Source organism: Ambystoma mexicanum, chromosome 11 (assembly GCF_040938575.1).
Source record: "Ambystoma mexicanum isolate Mex_15411 chromosome 11, UKY_AmexF1_1, whole genome shotgun sequence".
NCBI lineage: Eukaryota > Metazoa > Chordata > Amphibia > Caudata > Ambystomatidae > Ambystoma > Ambystoma mexicanum.
Genome location: NC_090934.1, coordinates 564,067,916 through 564,087,082, shown reverse-complemented (window position 1 = coordinate 564,087,082; position 19,167 = coordinate 564,067,916). Strand labels below are relative to the sequence as shown.

At 46.0% G+C, this 19,167-nt stretch overlaps 1 protein-coding gene across 4 annotated transcripts in view; it reads right to left on the bottom strand.

Moving 5' to 3' along the window:
• LOC138503575 (golgin subfamily B member 1-like) overlaps nucleotides 1-19,167 on the bottom strand; it is a 1,546,163-nt gene that overhangs the window by 948,131 nt on the left and 578,865 nt on the right. For all 4 annotated transcript variants that reach the window (XM_069623402.1, XM_069623405.1, XM_069623404.1 and 1 more), the window contains exon 10: nucleotides 1,589-1,895. In XM_069623402.1, the coding sequence (XP_069479503.1) occupies nucleotides 1,589-1,895 (307 nt within the window). The remainder of the gene's footprint in view (nucleotides 1-1,588; nucleotides 1,896-19,167) is intronic.

Below are 19,167 nucleotides of genomic sequence, written 5' to 3'. Positions count from 1 at the left end.
AACAACACCGAATGGCTTGGCAGAAACTAGTTGCGCCATTGTGAGAGGGGTGATAGCATTTTCTGATTTGGAAGCATACCATGAAGGTGCTCAAGCTGGCTTTTTGGTTAATTGGTTTGATAAGGGAGTAGATAGGCGGCATGTGGAGATAGAGCGGGCCGTCGCAGCACCCACCCTCCTTCGAGTGTTCATCTTGACGGTTCCTGGCAGACCGTCTAAGTCACAGAATAGGGTAGAACTGACTTGCAGGGCATGGGTGCATATTGAGGGGTGGGGGGTACATTAGTCTCAGGAGTTACCGGTCACTCACATCCCAGGTCTACCTTTGACGGGGGAACTTGATTATGTGATGTGTATGCAAATGATGGGCTTCTCTAGTTTTCCGAACCTTTTCCCCGGAGGGGCAGTTTTTGTCAGTGGAATGTTGGAAGGGTGAAGGGAATGTTACATGCTTGGAGATGTTTCTCTATTTCCGGATACGGGACTCTCTGGGGGCATTGGTTCCAACCTTCCCGAAGGGACCAGAGACAACTTCCATATTGGATGGGGTTATAAAGACACTAGGAAAATAGTATCTACTCTAGCTGTTAGAGGCCCGAGGGGTATGGGCGGAGTCCTCTCGAGAGAAGTGGGAAGAGTTCACTGGGCGTTGGTATAACTGACGAGATGTGGCTATACTTCTGTGCACAGATTAAGAGAATAGCTCTTAATAGCAGGTTCAAATTGATTCATTTTAAATACATACACCAATTTTACTATACCCCATACGGTGTTGCACAGGATATTTCCCGATACCCCCGATCAATGCATTTGTTGTGTAGCTGCATCAGCAGACTTTCCACCTGTGCCTTAGGCATGCCCCCCAGTGTATCAATTTTGGCAGGCAGTGTGAGTTATTGAGTGACACCAGTGGAGAACGGTGCATTCCTACACCAGAGAGGTCCTTATTGGGATATACTAAACAAATTACTGTTCATGCACAGCTGCTGGCCAGGCTGTAATTTCTGGCAAAGAGAAGGGTGGCAATGGTGTGGGGGAGGGCTCAATGCCCTACAGTTGAATGTTGGAAAGAAGACAATTCTTTATTGTAACGAGATGGAGAATGAATATGGAATGACTGTTCACCCTTGTGCTAAGCCTAAAGACATTTGGGATCCTTATAAACAATATGTAATTGCACAGGCACGATCCATGGAGGTAAATCCTGAGTAGGAGGTATCCTAAAAAATTGAGATTGTAGATCAGGAGTGATTGCGGGAGGATGGTAAGCGACATTCGGAAAGAACGACTTGGGATGAGTATTGTGAGACAGGGGTGAGGGGGGGAGATACTGGGGGGGTACTGCTTTTATATATGAGGAGATGGGAAGTGCACTGTAAATGGAGAATTGAGGAAGGGGACTCCGTGAACCACTGTTCTTTTATTGTAATGTTGATTGTTGAAAACAAATATTTAAAAAATAAAAGTGGATTTCACCAAGTTAATTTTCACTGTGCTGAAAAAAGCAGAAATATGTATAAACGATTGTAACTTGTGAACAATAAGAAGGATATAGCTTTGCACAGAAATAAGAAATACATGCATATACCTTCCAATCTTCGAATGCGGTCAGTGACTGTAGCATCTGTGTGTGCTGCATGACCCAAATTACTGTTCTCTTCCATTTGTTTCTGAAAGTTCAGCAGAACATGATCTTTCTCCTGTAGTTCAGTTTCATACTTCTCTTGAATCTCTTGTACTTTGGCCTTGTGTTTCTCACTGACCAGTTTCAGTTCAGATTGGTGTTTGTCCATCATATCTCTCAGCTGGGCTCTCATCACATGCTTCTCGGCATCAAGCTTGGACTGGAGATTCTCTTTTTCTAAATCAAGGCGTTTTGATCTTTCACTGATTTCCTGTGTGAGACATCAACAATTTATCCCATTTCACTTTAACAGCATTACAGCTCTGCAAGAAGCATTTGAGAAAAGAGTAGAAAAGGGACTGAGGTATGGAAGTCGGTAAATGTGTAAGAAGTGTAGCCTGGACAAGTGCAATGGCACCGGTGTGCATGGTGTAGCCATGCCTGCAAACATGCTTCCATTTTCTTAATCCTTGGGTACTGAGAATTGATATATTCTAGCAAAGTCTGGATATCATGCAGTATAGGGGGAGAGGTGATGAAAGTAAGTTACTTACCTGTAAAACTAGTTGTCAAATGAGGGTATCCTTACTAGAATCTTAAACATATTCCCTAAGGCAAGAGATTATTTTTTTACATAGTAACTTCAAAGAAATGTTGATGAAATATCACAATAAAATTAAGTTAAGTGTGCGACAAGGAGTGCTCATGGCAACAAAAGGGCACGCTCAATTAAAACCGTAGGTAGTTGGTTTGAAGTCTCCCTGTATGTTCGGCACCAGGGAGACCATTGTTATTAAACCTCACATAATGCACTCCACCTGCCAACATCAGGGTATACAAGAGCATTAGTCATCATTGGAGAACACCCATTACAAGTAAGCAACTTTTACATTTCCAGCTAAAGATCATGCTCGGATTCAAACTTGGTAGGAGCAGGGAATAATGGGCTGCATTTACCCAAAATGGTTTCTCAAACATGGCAGCCCAAATGTGCACATTTGTCCAGGAATTCAAGTACAGACAACAGTGCCTATAAAACATGATTGGATTTCTATGCATGATGGAATCTAGCTGTAAGTAGCTTGCTTACATATTCACTTGTCACAACATATTTGTGGTAAACAAAAAACTGTTGTCACAGTTTCACAGCTAGAGTTTGGCTATACAAATACAGTAGGGTATAGTTGTTGTTTGATCAAGGTTACATTCAAAATACCACCTGTAGTAGGAAAGAATAAGGTGTCCAATAGCGACTGTCAAAAACGAGATGGACCATAGCGACTGTCAAGATCCTAGAACCGGCAATGAACTTGACAAAAGCCTCGCCGCCACAGTGACCTGGGGCTTGCTGGGTGAAATCAAACGACAAACTTCTCACAACAACATAAACAACGGGACACTAATCACGAGAACTTCTGAACTGTCTAACAAACTTTTAAACAGATTCTTCTTGTATCAACTTGGCGACCTTGTAAAAATCTTGATTATACGTATATAAGTCCAAAAAAAAAATAAGGTGTCATTAGGAGTTCCTTATTCTGATGTAAAAGGCTCAGGAGCGGAAAGAGCTAGGATTTAAAAAAAACTCTACTGGCTGAGATGATAGCCACCAGGAAAGCCCCTTTATCTAAAATACATCCAGAGCGCAAGAGAGCCCTCATTAATTCGGAATATACCACATTCTGAGGTACTGGACTAGGAATTCATCTCTTCTGCCCTTATTAAAAAGCATGAATTAGAGGCACATTGAGAAAGAGATTTAAGTTATAGCAACTGATAATCAGCTCTGTCCGATGTAGTAGATATGCCACCATAGCCACCAGTCGATAGATTTAAACGCAGAATGGCGAAACAAATAAGTTTTAGCATATAGTATTTCTTAATAAGTGGTCACCTAGCTTCCCAAAATCTAGAACCCCTCAAAGATTCTGGTGGCAATTCAGAAGGACTTTCAAGGCCAGTAGACTGGAGGTGGTGCAGGTGAAATCCACCACATGCACTAGAGGAAACTTGAAGAATGCAAGATATAGATACAGCAGGTACGCATAACAGACATCCCTGGCCCACATCTGTAAAGAGAAATCTAAATCCCCATGTTTATGGGTCAGGGCTTACCATCCAAGCCATATGAAAACAAGCAATCCTTAGGCTTTATTTACTTCCACATTGGTAGCTGGTGTTGAAGGTTCAAGGATAACTCCATAGTGGGGTGAGTGGTAATCAAGAACAGGGTAAAGCACAGTATGACTTTAAATTAAAGAAAATCCATAGGTGCATTAGGAAAACAGACCTTATATAACATTAAAAAGGTAAAAAGTGTTGACAAAGGTTACAGGTAAGTCATTCAGGTCTAGAAAGCCTCTAAGGTCACGGCTGGGGTGTATCAAGAGTCAATGCACAACCCAAATCAGCATTTTCAAAGGTTGTATTTTTATCACTGCACCCCACTAAACTTTTTTACATTGCTGTTTGTTTGAAACTAGGCCCTTTTCCCCCCTCTTTCTAGTACAGGTGATTCTGGGTGTTCTTACAGTGTGCTCCCCTCACCCCTCCTCCCCATCTTCCGTCCACACTGCTCCTGTGTTCCCCTATGTTATGCTATGGTGCTCGGCCTGGGCTGTGCTTCTTTCCTCACTCACGCTCCCTTCTTGCCGCCTCGCACCCTCTATGGTGCTCTCAATCTCTCCCATCTCCTGAAACTGCTACTCTATCTCCTATCCTATCCCTCTCACTAAGTCTTGTAGGAAAAAGTTCAAGAGGGATATCCGTGTCTCCAACCCTGGCCTCCCTATGGCTGATAACCACATCAGTGTTTCCTCTAGACAGACCCTAACCGACATCCTCTTTGTCCTTCCCTCTCCAGACCTATGGACCCCTCATATAGTCTTGGCTCGCTCTCCTATCTCTTCCACTCCCATTAATGGTGGCACTCGGTTGGAGGTCCTCTTGGCCTCCTTCCACTCCTCCAAGACCATCATTAATGTCTATCTGAATGGCACCATCTTGGTCCATGGCCCTCAACCCAATCTCCTCCTTTTTGATAGGCGTCTCCCGCGTCTTAACAACTTCCTTCTCCTGCTAGCATCTCTATGGCTCCTCTGCCACCACCTTCTTCCACCACCTCTCTGTCTACTATGCCACCTCCTGCTACGGTATCCCTACATATTATCCCCACCAAAAATATCGCCTTACATATGGTTGTTTGTCTCGCCATAGGTGATATTTGGGGGGCGGGGGGCGGATAATTTGTGTGAGCAGGGTTTGCGGGAGTGTCCCCCGCACATTTAAAAATAATGCGAGGGGTGTCCCCCACAGGGTCCAAAAATATGGCGATATTTTTGCATCTCAATATTTTTGCGGGGATTTTAACACATGGAACCCCTGCTACCACCTATGCCCACTCTCGGCCCTTCTACCACTTCCGCTGGGTGTACCTCAAGCCTGTACCCCACCCCGGAAGTCTTTCAAATGTGGCAACCTGCTCCAAGTCGCTACTCTCAACTCTCGCTCTGCTGTCAAACACTCCTCAGACATCTTCCACCTCCTCGAAGAACTTTACGTGGATGCCCTTGCTCTCACAGACACATGGTTCACGGCCAGCTCTGTCATGAGTTTTGACACTCTCCTCCCTGACGGCTACAAGATCCTCTGCGAAGCTAGAACCAGCCAACCCGGTGATGGATTAGCTCTGATCTTTCCGGAGTGGGTCCCTGCTTTTGTTATTCCTATGCAGTCCTATTCCTCTTTAGAATTCATGGTTTGCGGGCTCTCTATCTCTCCTGTCCTCGCACTGACTGTGGCCACCATTTACAGGCCGTCTTTCCAGGTTGCCTTCTTCCTCTCAGAGTGGGGTGAACGCTCCTCTTCTCTCCTTGCCTCTACCTCTCAACTTCTTCTCCTCAGAGACCTCACAATTGTAATTGGTTATTCATAACGCGCTTAATACCCATAGGTTTCTAAGCACGGACCTGGGGATCGATCCTGTGTTGCTTCGCGTCATCTTGCTGCCAAGGCGAGCGTGTTGCCCCTGAGCTATCCTCCCGAGGCACCTGGATGCTTCCAATCTCTCCTCTGGGCTCTTCGACAACCTCTGCAACACTCTCTCTCTCCATTCTACCTTCTGATCTGACACACTCTGCCGGACACACCTTGGATGTTCTCATCTCCACAGACATCCCACTCTCTAACCCTCTCACCACTCCTCTCTTGGACTGACCACTTTCTGCTTTCCTCTCACCTGAAACTATCTGTCCCTCAGTCAAAGCCCACCCCAGCACTGTCACCTACCTTCTCGGTAATTCAGCCCATGAAGCGCGAGTCAGTGGATGCCTTTACCTCTACTTTCTCTGCTCCCCCTACTCCTGTGGCTGACTCATACTCTGACACAACCCTCTCTAACCTGCACCTTTCTATCTCCAACATTCTGGACATCCTTGCCCCCGTCATGAGAATCCATCTGAAGCCTACCTCAAAGTGCAACTCTTGGTAGGACTCCCGACTTCTCCAGTGGAGGGCTTCGGGCGCATCCTCTGACAAACTGGCCTGCCACTTGCTCCAAAGGCAATACACACTCTGTCCTGTCCAAGAAGAGAGTCCACATCCAAGCTCGTGTCTCTGCAGCCTTTAACAACACACCCAAACTCTTTAAAATCTGCAAGGAGCTGGCCAATCCTTCTGCAGTCTCCGCTTCTCCTGTTCCCTCTGTACGGCTCTGGTTTCTCACTTCGCTGCTAAAACTCAGGACATCCTGTCCTCGCTCTCTTCTTCATCTCCCTCTATCTCCTCTGGCCGCTTCCCCCTTTCCTCCTCCTTTCTCCTCTTTCTCTCTGACAACACCTGACAACGTTTCTAGACAAGTCAAATCCATGAAAGTTTTGTCCAAACAGGTGCTGCCCTGCTCCTCCAGAACCACCAAGGACCACATTGACACCCTTGCTCCAGCCTTGGCCGATTTCTGCAATCACTCTTTCACCACTTGATCTTTCCCCTCTCTCCTCAAGCACTCCATTGTGCACCCCCTCCTTAAAAAGCCTTCTGCCGATCCTACCTGTCTGGCAAACTATCGCCCGATCTCCATCACTCCTTTCCTGAGCAAACTCCTGAAAAGCTACCCATCTCCCAGCTTACTCTCCACACTGAATCTGTTGGTTGTCTCCATGACCATCAGTATGACTTCAGAGAAGCCAGAGGCACGGAAACTGCTCTCCTGAACACTGGTGAAGATCTGCTCTCTAATCTCTACTCCAGCCACCCTTCTGTTCTCATCCTCCTTGACCTTTCATCTGCTTTAGACAAGGTCAATCACGCCATCCTAATCAATCGTTCCATGAAAATCTGGGCATCACGGATCAGGCCCTGGCGGGGTTGACCTCCTTCCTCCTCGACCAATACTCCTAGGTCCAACTTGGGTCCTTTCTCTCCACCACCTCTCTCCACATCTGGTGTTCCCCAGGGCTCTAACCTCTCACCCTGACTCTTAAATGTCTTCTTGGCCACTTTGGCGCACCTGATCTCTACCTTCTCCTCTAACTTTCAGTGTTCTGCAGATGTCACTCCGCTCTCTTGCAGGCTCCCCTCAGCCTCCTCTCCTCTCTTGCTCATTCATGGTGGTCTATTTGCGATTCAGGTTTGGTGCGCCTCCAACGATCTCTGCCTTAATGCCAGTAAGACACAGATCCTTCTCATTGGGGTCCTTGATCCCGCTTTCCCTCTCTCACTCTGGCCGCCTTCCTTGGCCACTCTTCCTTCGCCTTCCTGTGAGGCAAAAGACCTTGGTGTCATCTTCAATCAATCTCACCTTCTCTCCTCACATCACGGACCTTGCCAAGAAGGTCCACGTCCTCAGAGGTATTATTCATGCTCTCACTTTCCCCCCCGAAACCTGTCTCCAAAGCCCTGGTTTTCTCTAGGCTGGACTACTGCAACAGCCTCTTTCACAATCTGCCTTCCTCTAGTCCCCACCCTCTGCAACCAATCCAGAACAGGATTGCAAGACTTATCCTTGGCCTCAAGCCCAGGGACCGTATTTCTCCAGCTCTGAAATCTCCTAACTGGTTCCTGGTGGCTGCAAGATCAAGTTGAAGACCCTCTGAATCGTCCACAAGGCTTTCTGAGGCCGGGGCCGTCACTACATCCAACTCTCATTCAAAATACCTTCCTTCTCGAGCCCTTCGCTCAGCCACCTCCAACTCTGAGGGTCAGACGCTTCTCCAGTCAGAGAGTGAGGGGTTGAACTTTCTCCTATGCAGGTGCCTCCCTCTGGAATGGCCTCCCTGACCCTCTCAATCTTGAGCCGGACCACCTGAAGTTCCGGAAGCATCTCAAGACCTTCCTTTTCTCCTCTGATTTCTCTCTCTCCCTCCCCTGCTGACCTACCTATCTTCTGCACCGACTGGTGCTTGGCTACCCTGGGTACTAGGCTCCTCCATGATCAGTCCCCCTGCAGTGCCTGCGGGCCTACCGCGCACTTAGGGGATGTAACCCCTACAGCTTACATCTTACACAGAGCTGCACTGCCCTGGCTGCACTTACTCAGAGCATTGCTGCTGTGATTGCACCTCCTCCTTCCCTCTACCTGGCACTTCCCCCTCTCCGTTCACTTTGCGTTGGCGCACTTGAAGGATCTGAATGACACAAGGCCTAGTAAGATTGTTTGTCTTGTCCTCCCCTCCCATGTCTTGTTGCTCCAAGAAGAACAAGTTACTTACCAACTGTAACATTCTTTCGACTGAATGTTCCTCCCACGTATTCCTTATATTTGATAAATCCACTTCCAGCTTGCTGGCCTCGGAAAGAAGTTTCCCAGTAGAGGGCCCCGTGCGTCAACGTCCCTCGAGTCGGTGTCCCTCGAAGGCCTCCGTATCGGCGCCGACATCATCAAAGGTATATATAGTCTTGCGCAGCATCCGTTGCTCAGTTCCGTTTTGAGGTGCTGTGTTTGTCCAGTATGAGACAGTTAGTACCCTTGAAGGAGCGTAGGCTGCAACTACAAGGGAAGTTTTACTCCGGGATAGGATGGGAGGGGTGATAAGGAATACGTGGGAGGAACATCCAGTCGAAAGAACATTACAGTTGGTAAGTAACTTGTTCTTCCAATGGATTGTGTCCTCCCACATATTCCTCATCTTTGACAGACTCCCAAAGCAGCAAGCTGTACAGGAGGTGGGAGTAAAGTTTAGTAACTTTTTAAGAATGCACAGAGTGCAACACAGCTTTCCCAAATTTAATCTCCTGACTAGTGGAGGATTCTAGACTGTAGAATTTGGTGAAAGTATGTGCGGAGGACCATGTGGCTGCCGCAAAGATGTCTTTAATTAGAACTCCTCGTTGAAGAGCCGATGAGGCTGCGATACCCCTGGTTGAATGAGCCCTTAGGTGCTGAGGAGGATCTTTTCCTGACAATCTATAGCACTCTATGATAGTTGGTATTATCCATCTTGAGATGGTCTGTTTCGTGATAGGTAAACCTAGTTTACGTCCTGCATACCCCACAAACAACTGATCTGCTTGCCTAAACCTTGCAAGTCTGTTAATGTAAAAACTCAAGGCACGCCTTGGATCCAGCCTATGCAATCTCTTCCTTTTTAAAAAAAAATGTTTACATTTTTTTTATTTATTTGTTTTGGTTCTACATGAAAAACCTTTACAAAACCACAGTAAAATATGAAACCAACAAATATATATGAATACATACAATAATAAAACAAGGAGAAATATTCCGAGAAGTAACCAGGGGTTGCCAAGGGAGACCAATCAAGGCTTTCTTATGCTCATTTAGGGGAGCAGTATCTTAATAACTTGAAAGTATGGAAAATGTTTCCAAAACGTTTACAATTGCAGCCGTGAGCATAATTCCTTGACTAGTGATCAATCTGTCCCAAAAAAAAGTCATGTGATAGACTCTCTTCTTTGGCCACAAATCTCCCAAGTAGCAGCAATCTTGATTCCCCGGTGCCTTTGCACTCCATTAACAAGTGTCTGAGAGATTGTTGGCTTGGTGAGTCACAATGTTTGCATAGTTTTTTTGCTTTGTCCCCGTGGTTTCTTCGAACCAAAATTTCCCCCGTTTGAGCTATTTTCAGTCTTAGTCTGAGGAAATTATTTCTTATGCTTTTTTCAGGGAACTTTTGAAGATACACGGAAGAGTGCCAAGCTTTCTGTCCACCTTTAAGAAGAAATTTGGAGGATTAAGGTTCCTTACTCCATCAATCGTGGTGATCCAATCTCTTATTTCTAGTAGTTTTTTTACTTTCATGGGATTTAGAGCGAGGGTTTCGGATGTCAGTTCAAGCCTAAACAAGATACCTCCTACTTTGTTCTCCAAACCGAAAAGTTGCTTAGATTTTGCTTTTTTAAGATGTTCATTTACATCAAAGTAGAGAGTGGACTGGCTTTCTGTTATTATTTCACGATATAAAGACAAAAGTTTCCAGTCCGCTCGACAACCCAGAGAGGTCAATCCCAGTTCAAATCGCAGACTAACAAGTGGGGTACACATTGGGAGATAAGGATTTTTTCCACAGGAGACCCTCAATTTTGTTCCAATCAAAGTTCCAAAGCAGTGGCTTCGCTTCCAGACCATATAGAAGGACCGGGACTGCTTTGCCTATATAATATTTGATGAGTGGAAGTAATGAGAATTTGCAGAATTTTCCATTCAATTTCTTCATCTGCGAGATGATTTTGGTGACTTTGTCAAAAATAGCTGGAGTCACTTTATTCTGGGCTGGAGAAGCTAGGATTTCAGGTAAGTGAGTTCATCGACACGGGGGATAACTTTTCCATCCAAAGTCCAGTTTCTAGAGCCCAAGTTTTTTTTAAGGGTGTTTAAATACAAGAATCTTGGACTTCAGAGGGTTAATTATAAGCCCGTTCAGTGTGGTATATTCGCCTAATTTAGACAAAAGCCGCTGTAAACCAATTGCTGAGCTGTCCAACAGGACTAGATCGTCCGCATAAGCCAACCAATGTAATCTCCTCCCGATAATCCTGGGACTGGCCAATGATGAGGAGGCCAGGAAGTCTCCAAGGTCTGACAGGAATAGGTTGAAAAATAGGGGGGGACCCAGACATCCCTGCCGTACTCCTTTGAAAACCTGTATTACGTCTGACAGATTACCCAAATCGTCCAGCCTCAGTCTTATGGTGGTGTTCTTATGGCACTCTATAAGCATTGCCAAGAGGGAAGCAGGAATCCCCCAACTGTGGAGCTTCCGCCAAAGAAGGGATCTGTCCACTAGATCGAATGCTTTGGACAGATCGACCCAAGCACCATAAATTGGGGTGCCCTCTTTCTCATTAGTTCTTTCACTGAGTAGGTTCAGAATGAGCCCAATGAGGCTGGTAAAGAGCCCTTTTTTGAAACCCGTTTGGTGCTTAGAGAGGATCTGCCTAGAGTCCACCCAGAGTGTGAGTTCTTTTAACAACAGCCGCATAAAAAGTTTACGGTCAATGTCAAGGAGGGCGATCGGGCGATAGTTTGCCGGATTTAACCAATCGCCCCCCTTGAAGAATGGAATGACTAGTGCATTCTTCCATGATGGAGGAAAAACCCTGTTCTTGAGGATTTCCTGGAAGCGATGATTTAGCAGCTTTGCCCACAGTTTCGGGTGATTTTGTAGCACCTGATAGGTAAGACCATTGGGCCTGCCGCTTTTTATGTAGAGGAAGGTGATATAAGTTCCTCGATGTCCTGTTCATCGAAAGTGAGGGACCAACTGGTGTTTGGCAAAATAAAGTCTCTGGATCCCGTTGGTTTAAAGTTTTTAGAAAGATATGCCACCCATTGTTGCTCTGGGACCAGATTACATAAAGAGCTGTTGAAGCCGGTCTCAGGTTGGCTCAGCGCTGCCCAAAAATTTCTACAGTTATTTGCGTTAAGTAAATAGAGCATTCTCTCACCATCTTCTTGCAATTTCTGGTGTTTGCGGTTCTTTGTCCAGTTTCTATAGGTTTGTTTGACCATCCGTAGTTCTTGCTTGCAGGTGATGGGATCATCCACCTCTTTTTTTATATAACGCAGTGTTTGTCGCAGGATTCTCTTTTTCTCGTGTGTTTCTTCATCAAAGAGATGAAGATGTTCTTGTTTACCTGCAACTTTTGTTTCGCTTGGAGGGTATATAGACCAAACAAAGTTCCCAAATTTCTCCAGGTGGAATTCGTCAGTCCAGGCTGAGGATGGAACTGCTTCAAGTAGTTTATTCAGCATTTTTCCCCCATATTTATATTTTACGACTCTCAGATTTCCCTTGACACCTTCAAGTTCCTGAGTGTTATTCTGGTCTCGGGGCTTCTGTATGTCGGGGAACAAGAGTTCCAAACTTGCATGGTCGCTACCCCCCTCCCAGTTTAAGGTGAGACTGGGACAGAGAACTGAGAGACCGGAAGAAACAAAAATGTAGTCTAGGGTGGACTGGAGGGACCCTTGACGGCAAGTTGCTCCCACTTTTCCCACTCCCTTGATCTTCTCATGTATCATTTCTAGGTCCCAGGATGACAGAAAATCCCTCCATTGTTTACCCTTTCGTAATGTGCTCAACTTTGGTTGCACAGACTTTCCACTCCCAGGGTTTATATGATATGTATTTAAGTCCCCTGCTAATAAGATATGGGCTCCCTCATAGTCTATCTTCACCGCCGCTAGAACGGAATCCAAAGTTTCTAGGAAATACTGGAGTTTTGAGCTAGCAGGATTACAGTAAATGTTGACAAGTACCATAGTAAAACGAGGGGCCTCAATTTCCAGTTCTACTTTACAGGCTTGTATTCCCACATCGTTATTGCAAAGTGGTATGATCTCTTTAATACTGGAGTTTTTAAGTGCAATTAATAGCCCTCCTGCTGGTCTCCCTTTTAGTTTTTGCGAGGCCTGAAGGTTTAAGATTGTGAAGCCCTCTTTCTCTATGAGATTGACAAGCCATGTTTCCTGGAGTAACAGAATATCGTTATGTCCTAAAAGATCCTCTTATTTTTTTCTTTTTCAGGAAGCTAGGACCTCTCGTGTTCCAGGAAAGTAGACTTAAGCCCCTTTGCCTAAAGGCTATTTTCCTCCACCCCAAGCTTTAGAATGATTTGTGAGAATCTCTGGGAGTTTTGCTATAAGAATCCCATTTATGTTTGACCCAGCGGCCATAATCCTATCTGACTCTTGATGTTCCAGTAGATCCATTGCTTTTAACTACGTCCTCCGTCCCCATCCGTTTTATACTAGAGGGATTCTCAAGGCTGCCTTCCTCCTCTGACTTATAGACCAACAGGCCATCTCTGACAAGTTCATTTTTGTTGTTGAATAAGGCCTGTTGGGCTTTTCTTGAGTTGAGTCCGATTTCCACAAAGAACCTGTCAACATTAGACGGGAATTTAACATACTCAATATCCTCTGAAGTAAAGAGAAACAGGTTATGGTTTTTTTAATCTCCGTCAATAACACTGATCTACAAAGTGATTTGTTCTTGTTTTGTTTAACAAGCCTAAGCCAAGCCTTTGGGATTGTGTAGTCGGCCGTATCAGGTTCCACTTTTTTTGTAGCTGTAATGGAAAAGATTCCATCTTGCCCCTCTCTTCCATCCCCCTGGGGAGCGGACACGAGGTTTCTAAATTTCCCTGAGCCATTCCAACAGTCATTCTCGCTTAATGGCACCTCTTCTTGAGTATGAGGGGGAAGATAGGGGACGCTGATGGCTGTTGAGGACACTGGTTTTGCCACTGGTTTCAAAAAGATAGGTGCCAACTTGATAGCGATGTTTGTGGTCTCTTTTGAGGTCTCCAAACTGACCTTATCTTTTTGCACCTTTTGTGCATTATTTTTTTAGAAATATTGGAGAAATCTTAATGTTAACTTGCCCCGATTTCTGGCTTTGATTATCCGAAGCTGTTTTTGGGGAGATTGCAGGATCTGTTTGCATGCCAGTGCTTGACGTTTGCGCCTTGAGACCTTTGGGGCCTGCGTTGTGATACGGGAAGGCCTTTCTTTCGCCTTTTTACCCAGGGGCAGATTTGGTTGGAGTAGTTTGATTGGAGCTTAAACTCTGAGATGATTCAGGAGCTGGTGATACAGGTGCACTGGTTTCTGGCAATTTCTCGTCAGTTGGCAATACCAGGTTTTTCAGAAAATGAATTTATTCCTGTGTTCTTTGCAACTGGGTTTTTCAGATTTTTTGACTTTTTCTGGGCTTTTTTCAACTGCGGATGTGGGGTAATAGACTTGGCACTGCGCCCTTTTTTCCGTTGTTGCCGCTTTCTTCCTTTAAAGTTTTGAGAGGCCACTGGGTTCCAAATTACTTCACTGGAGGAAGGATCTTGAGGGATTTTAGCATTTGCTTTCAATGGACTATCAGTGATCTCTTTAACTTCATCAATGTCTACATTTGCCAGTCTCGTGAATTCTTCCAAAGTAGATTCTGATAGCGGAGTATCATCGAAGATTGAACTATCCTTAAGACCCTCTTCACTAGTAAGCTGAGCATGGGTTTGGAGGTTATGAATTTTCAATGGGAGGTCTTTTAGGAGCTCCTGTGTAATGACATTTCCCTTTGTCTCCTCCTTCAGTAAACTGAAGATTTGGGCAATGTCTAACCCTTGTTCACTCCCTCTACTTGTGTTTCTTTTAGGGTAGAGATCAGAATAGTGTTCATGATGTTGCTTAGCGCTACCATTGCTGATTCATTCTTGGACATCTCACTAGACAGTTCCAACAGTAATCCTGCTTGAGTTTGCACCTCCGATTTTAAAAGTTCAAAGACAGAAACCAGAGAGTTTAGCACATAGCTTAAAGCTGCCAATGTTCTCTCGCTAGCAGGTGAAGAGACGTCTAAAGGAGTGACGAGAGAACCTTCTTGGTGATCCTGATGTGTAGGCAATCTTGTCTCATTTTGCAAGTGTGCATCCAATGGCAATGGATTTTTCTGGGGTCGTTCTATGGGTGGTATCCTTTTTTCACCCTCTTGAGCACAGTCGAGGGGCTGCCATGTGGTATCAATTATGTCAGCTAGATCGTTTACGCTCTTATTTCTTTTCCTGGAGAAATTATCATTTATTCTGCTCTGAATCTTCTTTGTCGTAATTGTATATTCCAACCCTCGCTTCCATCCTTTCTGGATGAGTGAGGAAGGAGCAGCTTCCTCCATTATTTGCTGTCCATCCATATGAATAAGAGCATGTATGGTAACAGGGGCTGGATGATATGGTATTGGAGCAGGAGTGTTGGGTGCAGCTGATCCTGCTTCCTCCCCTCCACCCAAGTATGAGCCTTCCTGATCAGACATGTCTTCTAAGAAGGGAGAACTACGGAGTCTCATTTACTGGCCCAATGGAGAAGGAATAGTAAAATAGTGGGATAAGCCGAGCTGAATGAGCTCGCGTAAAGTAAACTGTTTGGGTTTAATGAGGGCTTTGAATCCAAATTTTAACCTCACTTAAACCTCAGGCTCACACTTCTGTGTGGGGTCCTGTCTTGTGAATGAGACACCCCGCAATCCTATGACCAGAAAAGTACTTTGTATGTGCCCTATACAGATGGCCACGTCTGTGCAGGAAAAACGTCAAGCAGCCGTCAACGCTAGATGGTATATCAAAGAACCGCCACGCAATTACCTTGCAAGTACGCACCCCAGCGCCAAACAGCCGCACACCAGTCAGCGCCCTTTACCCAGTCGGGCTTAACGCTGCAAGGGTGGTTGGGTCTGCGCTTTGTAGGTGGAAAGAGTCACGTGATTGGTCACGTGACCGCGGGCAAGCTCTGCCTCCTCCAGGAAGCAAGCAGTGCTCATCAAGAGCCCTTTGCAGCTTGCAGTGCTGAGATGATAGCAGCAGACAGAAACGTTCGTTATGGCACAAAAGCAGTTCTTCACAATTCACCGACACTCGCAGCTCGGGCGGATGGGTTTGCGCTTTGTAGGTGGAAAGAGTCACGTGACCACGGGCAAGCTCTGCCTCCTCCAGGAAGCGAGCAGTGCTCAGCAAGAGCCCTTTGCAGCTTGCAGTGCTGAGATGATAGCAGCAGACCGAAACGTTCGTTATGGCACAAAAGCACACAAAAGCAGTTCTTCACAATTCACTGACACTCCTTCCTCTTTCCCTGGGTAAGGAGGGTAAAATGAAGGCAAGGTTATTTTTTGTGTGATATGAAATTCCGAGACAACCTTTGGGAGGAAATTTGGCTTCACTTGAGGAACTACTTGAGGAACTACTTTGTGAAACATGGTATGTGGAGGTTTGCAAGATAAAGCTTGTAGTTCGCTCACTCTTCTGGCAGAAGTTGAAGCCACTAGGAAGACTGTTTTTAGAGTGAGAAACCTTAATTGATAGGAATTAAGAGGTTCAAATGGAGTGCCCATTAGAAATGTTAAGACTAGATTTAATTCCCACAGGGGAACCTGAAAAGGAGTTGGGCGAAAGACATTAGTCAACCCTTTCAGAAACTGAATGACTAGAGGCATCTTGAAATCTGAGGGTTCTTCAGCTGTGCGTTTAAAGATTGATAACATGGCGAGGTAACCCTTGATTGTGCCAACTTGAAGTCCTGAATTTGCCAAATATAGCAGGAAAGATAGAACCATCAGTGTACTACATGAAAAAGTGTAAATATCCTTATCTCTACACCAGCTGCAGAATTTGTTCCAACGGCAGTGGTATAAAGATTTAGTTGCTGGCCTTCTGGCCGAAAGCAACACCTCCATTACGTCATCCGGGAGGTGGCAATCTTTATATCTCAACCTTCCAGAAACCAATCGTGAAGGTTGAGAGTCCTGATATCCAGATGGAGCACCTGACCTTCCTCTTGCAAGAGAAGATCCTCTCTTTGTGGAAGATAAATCGGAGGGCAGATGGACATGTCTAGAAGGTCCGGGTACCACGTTCTCCTGGCCCAATCCGGGGCAATTAGAATCATGGGTTTCTGGGAATCTCCTGAGCCTCATCATAACGTGAGGAATGATGGGGACTGGAGGAAACGCGTACAGAAGTGGAGCGTCCGCCGCCGTGTTCTTCTCTCCGGCTAGGTGAACTGCCGATAGAGAGATTCTAGTGCATGGCCACTGTGTTGTCCGTCATTATCAGAATTTTTTTTTCCCTGTACTGATGGCAGCAAAGCTTTCATTGCTAGTCTGATTGCTCTCAGCTCTAATAGGTTGATGTGTAGTCTGGACTCCGATGGAGACCAACGACCGCTGATGGTTAAGTCGTTGGTATGGGCACCCACCCCGTGAGTGAGGCGTCTGTGACTACTATTATCTCCGGCCATGGTTCCCAAAATGGATACTCCTTTCAAGATGATCTCCCGACAGGCCCATCACTGAAGGTCTTGTGCTACTCTGTTCGGGATTTGTAGGAGATCTGACATCCTTCCTGAGAATTGTGACCACTGGGTCCTTAGCGCCCACTGGAGAGATCTCATTCTCAGGCGAGCCTCTGGCACTAGAAAAATGGAGGATGCCATGAGGCCGAGCAACCTCAAAAAATCAAAGGCTGGAAGACGCTGGGCATTTTGAAATCTGATCACCATCTGTAGACTATCTTGAGCACTCACCTCTGGTGGCAAGGCTTTTCCAAGGGATGTGTCCAGGACTGCTCCAATGAACTGGAGTCTCTGTGATGGTATCATTTGTGACTTCTTTAAGTTGAGGGAGATGCAGCTTGTGGAGGAAGTGCAAACATAATCTAGATGGATCTGAGCTGTTCCGGGGACACTGCTCTGATCAACCAGTCGTCCAGGTAGGGGTAGACATGATTCCCTCCCCTCAGACTTGCTGCCACGACCGCCATTAACTTGGTGAAGACCCTTGGGGCGGAGGTCAGCCCAAATGGCAGAACTCGAAATTGATAGTGAGAACTGCCAATGGCGAACCTCAGGTACTTTCTGTGCTTGAAATGGATAGGCACATGAAAGTAAGCATCTTGAAGGTCCAGAGATACCAACCAATCCTGATACTGGAGGGCTTGAAGGATCTGAGAAAGAGTCACCATCTTGAACTCGACCTTCCTGAAGAATTTGTTCAATTCTTGTACGTACCCTTGTTCCTCTCCGCTACAGGTACCAGTTCTATGGCACCTTTCTCTAGCACGTCTAAAATCTCCTGCATAAGGAGCGGGTCTGGAAACTTCAAAGAGTTGCTCCCCGGTGGATGACTCCGAGGAGAGTGTGTAGGAAAGGCAGTCAGTAACCCTGGGCAATTGCTTCCAATGCCCAAGCATCTGACATAATAGCCTGCCAAATTGGTCGACACTGCTTGAGATAGGGCTGTAGTTGTCGATGTACACGTCATAGGTCTCGACAAACTTACAAACGGCGTCGATACACTCGATTATGGCCTTGATGTCGTCGAGAGAATCAGATGTCGATGCCCCTTTCGACGCCCTCGAAGGATCCTTTGACGCCCCGAGTGTCGATTGTGCGGTTAGGGCATGAGACTTCGATGGTCTCTACTTTATCGAGGTCGACGACGGCATCGATGACGTTGTCTTATGTGTCGAAGGCGCCTTTGACGATGGCGTTGATGACGCAGTCTTGTGTGAAGGACCCTACTCGAGGGTTCATAACGCTCTCGAGGGTTTTTATTCGCCGAGTTCGATGAATCACAGCGTTTCTCTTTTTTGGGTCTTTCACCCGGGGTATCACCTCCAGGCATCTCCGAGGGGGACAAGGGCGCGTTCTCGAAGACCCTTAGAATTTCTTTGCAAAATTCCTCCCACTTAGCTGGAGAGCTGTGTTTAGTGGGGCATGTGACCCTTTCTGGTGAGTTTGAAGATGAAGAGGAAGGTGATCTATGACACCTCTTCTTAGTATGTCTCGATCTGGATGAGTGGTGAGAACCACTACAAGATCTCGAGCGGGAATGTTTTCCCCGGTGGCGAGGAGACGAATGTCTCGACTCGGCCGAGGACGATTTCGAAGGGGTAGATGATTTAACGGTCTTACCTTTTTCTAGCTTTCCCCTACGCTCCCTCAAGGATTTCGCTGTCATGGACATACATTCCGAACACTGGTGCTCTGAGCCCAGGCACCACAGGCAGATCCTGTGAGGATCGGTTAACGACATCTTTTTTCCACAATCCCAGCCTTTTTTGTAAACCGGATTGCAGCGTCGATGAAGCGGACGTAGATGCCATCATAGATTCAAAGAATTCTTCAAGAAAATCGAAGTTTAGGAAAAATTCACTGAGGAACCGATATTTGCGTCTCCGAGGCTTACGAAGCGCGGAAAAACAGAACTGAACAACGGACGATGTGCTAGACTATCTATATCTATGATGACGTCAGCGCCGATACGGAGGCCTTCGAGGGACACCGACTCAAGGGACGTCGACGCGCAGCGCCCTCTACTGGGAAAAAAAAATTCAGAGGCCAGCAAGCTGAAAGTGGATTTATCGAAGATAAGGAATACGTGGGAGGACACAATCCATTCGAAAAACTTGTGTACAGGCGGGTTATAAATGACTTAAATCATCCCACTCTCCCTTAGACTCCGCCAGCTAGCTGTCAAAATGTCACTCCCAATCTTTGGGATTGAAGTGCCCAGACATATTTTTCCTGGCTCTTGTGTTTGGCG